At 38.5% G+C, this 9,389-nt stretch overlaps 2 protein-coding genes across 11 annotated transcripts in view; one reads left to right on the top strand and one right to left on the bottom strand.

Annotated features, from left to right (window-relative positions):
* Positions 1-3,963, bottom strand: part of rfx1a (regulatory factor X, 1a (influences HLA class II expression)) — a 24,459-nt gene extending 20,496 nt beyond the window's left edge. For 5 of the 7 annotated variants that reach the window (XM_084743695.1, XM_084743698.1, XM_084743697.1 and 2 more), the window contains exon 1: positions 3,175-3,961. The gene's annotated coding sequence lies outside the window, so the exon portion shown is untranslated. Of the gene's footprint in view, positions 1-3,174 lie in introns of all 7 variants that reach the window. The other 2 variants (XM_084743700.1, XM_084743696.1) reach the window with 2 other exon arrangements.
* The window catches only part of rln3a (relaxin 3a), an 11,667-nt gene extending 2,278 nt beyond the window's left edge, over positions 1-9,389 (top strand). Inside the window, exons 1-4 of one of the 4 annotated variants that reach the window (XM_084743702.1) lie at positions 2,705-3,203; positions 5,822-5,978; positions 7,074-7,224; positions 8,653-9,389. In XM_084743702.1, the coding sequence (XP_084599828.1) occupies positions 7,119-7,224; positions 8,653-8,936 (390 nt within the window). In that variant the 5' untranslated portion in view covers positions 2,705-3,203; positions 5,822-5,978; positions 7,074-7,118 and the 3' untranslated portion in view covers positions 8,937-9,389. Of the gene's footprint in view, positions 1-2,704; positions 3,204-5,821; positions 5,979-6,543; positions 7,225-8,652 lie in introns of those variants that run through there. The other 3 variants (XM_084743704.1, XM_084743703.1, XM_084743701.1) reach the window with 3 other exon arrangements.

Genomic DNA, 9,389 nt, shown 5'->3' on the forward strand with positions numbered 1-9,389 from the left:
GTAAGAGGGCTGTTTCTGAGAGTACTACTGTGGCTGACCTGTTGGCGATGCCACTAATGTGGAGATGTGGGGGAGGAGCATTGACGGGAACAAGCATTTCAGTGTCTTATTACCTGTAATGTGATCACACATCCTATGGCCATTCACATATACAGTTATGCCTGTAGCACAAGTTGGGAAAATCCCTTACCAGCCAGCATTGATATTGCAATGCAGGCTGTTGTTATGTACAATATGACACAAAATAGATAAAATGTACTCCTTGTCCTTCATGTGGTATTTTTGCATATCCTAGATACTAACCTATAAACTTTATGCTTTTGTTCATCTTTGTGTAATAACTGAAACGGACAGGACAGACTGTTATGATCTAGCTGAGGGGTTTTCAGAGTCTGAGACTGTGGGTCTCACCTCTAACAAAGCATGAAAAAGGGCAGCCCCCTAAATTTACTTGCTTAGTTTTGCTCAATTCCTGGATGCCTATGGGATCATGATGATTGAGTCCAGGGGCCAGTTAATAAAAAACATTAATAATAATGTCATTAATCAGATAAAATGAATAAACATTAAAAGGCCTATAACTCATCTTCCTTTGATTAACTGACTTATTAAGTTAACTTATTGCTTAAATTAACTTGGGATGGGGATTGACAGATAAAGCAGATATTTCACTGCATTAACTGCATTTTATTGCAGTTTCATTGTTGTAAATGTTCAAGTAACATTTGAAAGAGTTTATACAACATTAAACATAGCTGGAACCTGTTCCATCATGCGTTCACTGAAATATTGGAATGATTCAGAAATAAAAACTGCTCCTAACAGGGACAGGATGAAAAGCAGATTATATATGAAACAGCTCCCGCTGGGATTGGGATAAGAATTTGCTTTGGCTCCTCTTCAGGTAAAAGCTGTCTTCCCATCTGATCCCACTGCCCTCTGCTCAGCCTGAAAAGCCACCGCACAAAGGTCAGCCTTCTCTGTTACCAACAGTCTCATTTATCCTACCACACAAAACTGACACATCTGCACCTCCTTCATGGGAAAAACACTGTGAATCAATTTGTTTTGACAGCCAGGCCGTAAGTTAAGTATCACTGCCACAGACACTCAACAACTGAGCCAAAATAGCCTCATTTGGCATAACTTGAGACTACACCAAACAGAGCTTAACAATTAGGATTGCGCACTTGCCCCAGGCTAATAAAGCGCCATGTCGGGCAAGGGAATCTCACAACTCAATTACCCATCTGGGCAAGTGGCAAAAAAACAATTAAAGTGTTAAACTATTTTGATAATCAATTAATCATTAAAGTAATTTTTCAACTGAGAGTCATTTTGTAAGTCAGAATGATGAATGATTTGTGAAATTCTCTCAATAAAAATACATTAACTGCAAAGATGAAGTCATTTTTCATGCAACATGGCAGAAAATGGTGTTTTGAGACTCACAAACATGGAGATTTCAAGCTTTTCTTTATTTATTATCATATATTCACATTAAACTTTTTGGACCGAAAAACAAGATATTTAAAGACATTAGTGTGATTATTCAATTTAGTGCAACCTATTACGATAATCAATTAATCATCTTGAGTATTTTTTTTTTTTTAAGAAAAGCCCAGATTCTCCAATTACAGTTTCTTAAATGTGAATATTTTCTGGTTTTGTTTGTCCTCTATAACAGTAAACTGAATTTTTTGGGCTGAGGGCAACATCAGACGTTTGAGGCCATCATATTGAGAAACAGTGATCAACATTTTTCTACATTTTATAGGAAAGCAACTACTAATTGATTAATTGAGAAAATAATCGACGGAACAATCAACTACAAAAATAATCATTATTATGTGCAGTGTGTCATTATTTGCAGCCCTAAAAGAAATCACATTGGACTTTGAAAAACTGTGATGAACATTTCTTACTATTTTTTGACATTTTATAGACATTGCAGCTCTGGATTAAACATGAAAATTAACTTTAGTCTTTGTTGTTATTTGATTACCTCAAATAAATAAAAGTATTTGTACAGGGGCAAGTAAAACTTGATTTCGGGCAAGTAGATCTCTGATTCACTTGCCTAACTGGACAAGTGAGAAAAACACAAGTGTTGAACTCTGCCAAATAAAAAAAAAGATCTGTCCTAAAGCATTTGATAGTTTCTGACTCTAGACAAGTAGCTACTGTATCTCTGAACCACCTCTTCAACCATATCACACACATGTCGGTTTATATGCGATGTTCTTTTGATAACTAATGCAATAATTATTGTAATTTTTTTTCACTTGCATGCAGAACCTTCCCTGAAACTGAGTAGAGCCCCCCTGGGGATTCCCCCTCCCACTTTGAAAGCCTCTCATGTAGCTAACCTAGCTACATCTGTATTTTCAAACCCACACATAGATGTTAATGATTAACTGGCAATCAGAAACCTTATTACAGACCTACGACTTCGCTCATACAGGAACTCGGACTTGCAAAGCACCTGCAAAACGCCCTCCTTCGCCACGCCCATTACATGTTAAATGTCTGCCACCTGCCCCAGCTTCTTCAACTTTCCATTACTGAGAAAACGATATTTCAGTTGGCTGTGAATGTTCCAACTCCACCCTTGCCTAAACACCAACCTAACAACTGTCTAAATAGTTACACTTTTAATTCAACTACCCTAATGTGCTCTCCTTTTGCGGGGGCTCACGTTATGCACTCATGGAGTTGTTTCTACGTTGAGCCGAAAAAAAAGACAAAATATGTTAAACCTCGTTTCGTTAGCTGTGAGCAGTAACGAGCACACGCCTGTCGTGACAGCACAGAAGCTAGCCGTCTAGCAAGGTAACACGGGCAGCAGGCTAACTGGTCTCTACAACAACCGCCATTTTGTACCTTTTGCATTTTGACATCGCCATAACAACGGCCTGTTTGAGTATGCATCTGTGGCTGCGTCGTCATGGCAGGCACAATTCGCCGTCACTAGAACGAGCAGCGGCCACAAACTAGCCCATTCAAGAAACGGACTCGACTGATTATCAGTACGACGGCTAGCTTGCAGGCTAACCTCTGCTAACACTGGAAGGCAGTTATGGCTACTGAAACAACAAGGGAAAAGAGCAATAGCACAATTCCGCTGAAGCATAATTGGACATAAATATATTTCCTATATGTAAAGAGCTTCACCTCTGGTTCCACGTGTGTGTTTCCCACCGGTAAAATATCTTCTTTTATTTTTATGGCGGATTCAGTTGTTGTTGTTGTTGATTCTCGTTGCTGGGCTCTTGTCGCCAGGGCTACCGTGGCTATGGCGCTTCGTCCTCACCAGGGCAACTGTTGCTACCCACCCGCTCCCTTCCCTCCCCCTTCCTCGCTCCCATTGGCTGAGCACTGCCAAATTGTCTTAAAGTCACAGGGGCAGCGAATTTTTACTACAAAGCCTTCCACGCCCATTTGTGGAACATCCCTGTCTATCATAGACATCAAATTTTTACAACTAAGGCGGGTGCTATGCCTGTGAAAGTAATAGGTTCATCTTAGTGCTTGTCAAAATTTTGCAGTTAGTGATTTGATAGTGTCATAGTTACTCTGACTACTACAACTAAATTGGACACACAGTCGTCTCATACATGTATCCTAGATACAGTGCTAATATTGCAAAGAAGCCCATTTTCTCTCATTTCTGTATTTATTTTTATTGATTTGCACTTTTAGCAAATCAGAATCTGCTGCATTTATTTTGTGTATGCTCTAAGAGTGAAACACACTCTTGATGTCTCTGTTATGGGTATTCTGTGTTGACATGGTGCAAATATTTGTAACACGTTTAATAACTTTTCTAAAACATGTCTCTTTTACTGTCCTTTCACAGACATGTAAAAAAAACAACATTAAATTATTCCAAAGAATATGCATGAGGGGGTCCCCTGTATATTTTGTATCCTTTGCAAGATTACCCATCAGTCATTGTGCTAAAAATATAAAAATGGAATTTAATGTCTCAGAATTTTTTTTATATTTTATACTTCTTTTTAATAAAAAAAAATATTAATGCAATCAATTAAATACATTTTAATTTAATATTTAAAATATATAATATTGTGTTTAATTAAATAATGGATTTAATATATTAATATTTTTATGTACTTTGTATATTATTATATATAAAGTATATATTATATTATATATTATAAATATATATAATATATATTTATTATATCAGTCATTATCAAGGGCAACATTATCTAGATATTAGGTAATAGTAGTCAGTTCATTCCAATATATTTTGTGATGTACCAGTTTTTTTTTTCAATATTTCATTTCAAGAATGTAAAAATTTTTCACAGTCGCAGCAAAAGGTATCCAATTGTTTCACATTAACAAGCTAAATGATGGAGGAATGGTGCATCAGAGACAGGGTGTTCTGAAAGGAGGAATTTTATCAAGGCGTTAGGGTTAGTTCCCTGACATTTCCTGATTAAGGAGCCAGGGGTAAGGTCCAGGTAATGATAAGGTTTTTGAAGTTTCCTGGTTATGTTTTGCGTTTGCGGATTATCCCATGATGCCTGGATAAAACCTTATCCTGGTTTTGAGAAACCTGGATACGACCCGGAGTACTCCGATAGAAAACACAATACTGTGGCACACCTTATCCAAGTTTCTGAACCATCTCATAGTGGTTGATGGTGAGAAATCAAAACACACCTGCAGGCAGAAGAAACCTGGATACTGTTATGATCATGTACAGTATACAGGGATATGAATAAACCGGTTTTTCATGTTCCATGGAGAGGGCCACTAATGCGCATGTAAACACATTTACAAAAAGTACAGGCAATTGAATTTTCATATTGCACCTGTGACCTCCACAGGTCACTTCTGTGTCCTGTTGAATGTCAGGGTGGACACCCTCTGAAAATGCCATTTTGTTTGCTTGTTATCATCCCATTAATTACAAATTCATCACCCCCATTGTAATTTCCTAAATGAGCGACCTTTGACTATGATACAGATAAAAATGTGTTTTATTTTTGTGTGACTCATAATAAGACCTCTGTGTTATCTGACTTTGAAAATGTCACTGGTTCTGTCTCAGTTCTCCCAGTTCACCTTTTGACAAAGAGATGACAGAAATACGCAATTTTCAAGAGAAAGGGGAAATTATACATATGGAAGCAGTACAGGGTCTTGTGTGGATTAAATGTGGCAAAGCTGATGTAAATAATTGTGGTATCGGTCACAGTGGTCTAAATATATCCCTGTAGTGGTGTCAGCAAATATTAAATCTTATCAGAGCAGTGCTAACACAACAATCTTGCACCACGCTGTTTGGATGCTAACATGCATAATCGGGCCTGAAAGGTTAATTTCATGTGTTCAGGCAATGTCAGTTCACCATATGTTTTTAACATTTCTATTTTTGAAAGGAAGTATCATGAAACGCACCTCTATGTGTTGAGTATCCCTATGCTATTCATTGATGTCAACTGCCATCTCAAAGATACATTCTACAATTATAATTGCACTTGCTTTGATTTGTTTGACTAATTTATTTAGCTTGTAGAATATTCATGCATCTGACACAACAATCAAGAGTATCAGTAGGGACAGGAGACCTTGATAAGTCATAGAAGAGCTGAAAATCTTTTGGGGCCCACAACGTTGATCAACACACAAGATTAACCGGGCCATAACATAGTTATTTATGTTAATAATTGTAATTTTCATGCTGGTTTGTAGTTTTAACCATTGGGGAGGAGCTGTTACGTTTCCTGAGGCCAGCTGTATTTTGCATAATTTTGAGTGCTTTAACTTTATGCTGCATTTCCTTAAGGGGCTGATGTCGCCAAGAGCTGCTTCCTGGTTCTCATTCCGTTACCCTGCGAGGCAGCTGGATTCGCAAGATCACCCACCAAGAGAACCCATCTTGCCAGCATTCAAGTTATCTATTTGTGTCCGCACAGAAAGTGGTGCAGCGGTGGCGGCTACAGGTGTGGTTTGAAGTGTGACGACAGCAAGAAACACCCACAGAAGCGCTGATCTGGTTGGCTGAAGTTAGCCTGTCTTAGACATGATAGTCAGACGCTTCATCCAATCACCTGCCAAGTGTTTTTTTTAAGTGCCTGCCCTTTTCCAAACAGTTTCTGAAGACAACTTCCCAGATGGTCCTGTTAAACAAACAATCTAGTCTGTCAGGTTACTCATTCTCTGCTTCTTGCCACAATTTTTTTTTTGTTCTCCACAACCATCTGGCAACCCTCAGAAATGATCTTGTGACCACCTTGGGGTTGACTGTCCTGTAGGAGACTTTTTTTCTCTTTTATGTAGCTTACTCTTTGTTTGCTCTTTGACACTATGGCTGGTTGTTTGCTAGCTTTTGCATATTGCATGTCTTTTGTATTTGCTCATGTATAATGCTTACTGAGGTGAGATTCCTTCCAAAAACCTCAAGGGCTCTTTTTAAAATCTCACCTGCACAATTTGCTCCTTTTCTTTCTTGCATATATGTACTGCTCTTTTTAATTGTGCCAGCAAATAAATAAATAAAATAAAAAAGATTATAAATAGAGAAAAAGTAGTAATGGTTCGACATGATTTAAAAGTTTATTGTGTGACATAGTTTCATACTTTTTGCCTTTTTAAAATATTATTCATGTGTAATATGGTCCTCATATTCACACTCGTCACGTGGCCCGTGATCATGGAACGTTTTACATATTAAGTGGGATTGGATGACATCATAATATCCTGGAACATTAAAGGTGACGAAAGTGCTTCTGATGCTGAAACACAATTAGATCATCCAGGCCTCTGACATATCCGTTAATTATGCCACCTTTGGTCCGCTTTTTGTCTCCATAAAGGTCTCTGACTCTATCTCTCTTTCGAATCTGTCTCTCGGAAAAGGCCTGCATGCGCAGTGTGCGTGTCTCCCTTGCAGGGCTCCATACCCCTTTATAAACCCATAAGTCATAGCTCTTGCAAACAGTGGGACAGAAAGCCAAGTGCTGCTCAAAGCAAAGAATCTCCTGTCATTTTAACCACTCTTCTGATTTGCTGTTTTTCCTCGGGGTACTATGTGGAAGGCTGTGGTGCTGGCCGTGTGTCTGCTGGTGGCCGGGGTTCAGCCCATGGATGACCCAACATATGGGGTGAAGCTGTGTGGGCGTGAGTTCATCCGGGCAGTCATCTTCACTTGCGGAGGCTCACGATGGAGACGGTCAGTCAGGAGTGCAGGTGAGAGGCTGAGGGCGCCACATGGACACTCAATTTCAAATACTATGTGTGATTTCTCTGGATCCCTGTGAATTAGTTGTATGTCCATGAAGAAGTTTATTCTGCTCATTCGTGATTGTGTGCAATTGTGCTGAAAAGCATATGCCAACGATAACTTCAATGTAAGAAGGAAATCATATGTAATTTTACGCACAGATTGACACAGAATATCAGTAATTACATTTTTATTGAATGGTAATGGTGTTTGATATAGTTGGCTTTATGATTGTTTAGAGTAGTGGTTCTCAAATAGGGGTCCATGAAGATTTTTTTGGTGAAGTTTTAGGCTAAAAACATGGTGTAGATGACGTCTTTCAAGTCAACCTGGCATGTTGGGACTTAAGGAGACTTGGATTACACCAGATGAGCATTATGGAGACATTTTATGTTTTTTTCCAGTTGCTTTTCCTGTTTAAAAACTGGTCACCATTCACCTAAATTCTTTGGATGATTCTGCAACGTTTTTTCAGTGTGCAGTGTTTTTTGACCTAAAAAAAATTAAACCTGACCTTCAATCAGCATGAGGTTGAGTAGATAATGACTGTAATTTAATTTTTTGGTGGACTATCCCTTTAAGGGTGGCTCTCTCTGCATGGATATTCTGCACTGACATGGTACAAATATTTTAATACATGTCTAATATCTTTCTAATACATGACTCTTTTGGTGTTCTTTCACATAACCAAGCAGCAAAATTGTCAAAAGTATTAAAGTATCAATACTTTTTCAATGGCACATATTTGAAAACAATAAAATACTAAGATTTGATAGTATAAAAGTACCATTACTGTGAAAAAAAATAATAACTTAGTGCTCATTCAATACCTCCGATCAGGACTGTTGTATTCTGTGTTACCAGGACTTTTTCGTCTTTTTGCCGTGGTATCGAAAGAGGCATCACGTATCTTTTTTTTAATAGTAGTATTGTATGGCATTTTAAAATGTTGGTATTGTGACAACTCTCCTAAGTATAAGTCTAAAAAATAGGCTACATCAAATAATTCCACGGGGCATAGAAGAGGGGATCCATGGTGTATTTTCTTGTAAGTGCTCTTTAGCTGGGAAAAAACTGAGAACCTCAAGTTTAGAGTAACGATAATCTGTGCTGCAACCAGAGAGCTATAATTCTCATTTACAATGTCATTAGATGTATTATGTTGAGCTACCTGTAAAAATGTGAGTAAGTAATGTTTATTTTGAGCCTATTCATCCTATTGGTAGTAAAACATGTAAATTAGGCATTTTTCCCTTGAATATCTTCCACCATGCCATCTTCAGTAATTATTTTTTAATGAAAATACAGATTATGGACTGGGACAAACGTTTTCCATCTCTGGGTGTAAGAAAAAAGACATGCCTGTTCTCTAATGCTCGATTTTACTGCATCAGATGTTTCAGAAGACCCGTTCAGCTCCCATCAGGAGGAGTCCTCAGAGGGCTTGAGTCACAGCTCTGTGGTGGAGAGCATCCTCCAGAGGAACAGAGATCTGAGCTTCACGCCCAGAGACAACCAGGAGGGAGTGTTCAGCAGGCCGGCCCGCTCCTTCATCACCGAGGAGATCCTGGAGGCCCTCCGCAAGGCCGACCGCAAGGGCCGGGACGTGGTGGTGGGCCTGTCCAACGCCTGCTGCAAGTGGGGCTGCAGCAAGAGCGAGATCAGCTCCCTTTGCTAAGGGTCGGCCTTCGCCATCTGAGTGAAAAACATCGGCAGACATATTGTTTACACACACACTCACCTATTTCTCACTTGTCATCAGTCTTTTTATATCCACTGTCTTTAAGTTAACCCACCATATGCACCATTTGAATTGTTGTGAAGTGCATGGAAAGGGCTGCCACGTGTTCAAAGTGTTTATATAAACAGTATTTTTGTTAAAAATCCATTCAAAGCTTTGTAATGAACAGCCTTCATTGTTCAATCTGGCACCACGCTGTTTGTCCATATCGATCACAATCATACACGTTGTAATAAAATGTTTTTTTGTTTTTTCCATTAAGTAAAATAAGTTACAAAAATAAGTTAAGAAGTTCCTGTTTGTAATGAAAAGTTATTTATTTTTCGTGGCACACAGAGCACCAAATGAGCTAAAGATTCAAACCCATAATAAAAATTTGTGTTAAAAGAA

Source organism: Lutjanus erythropterus, chromosome 19, assembly GCF_056507025.1.
Source record: "Lutjanus erythropterus isolate fLutEry1 chromosome 19, fLutEry1.hap2, whole genome shotgun sequence".
In the NCBI taxonomy this organism is placed as follows: Eukaryota; Metazoa; Chordata; class Actinopteri; order Lutjaniformes; family Lutjanidae; genus Lutjanus; species Lutjanus erythropterus.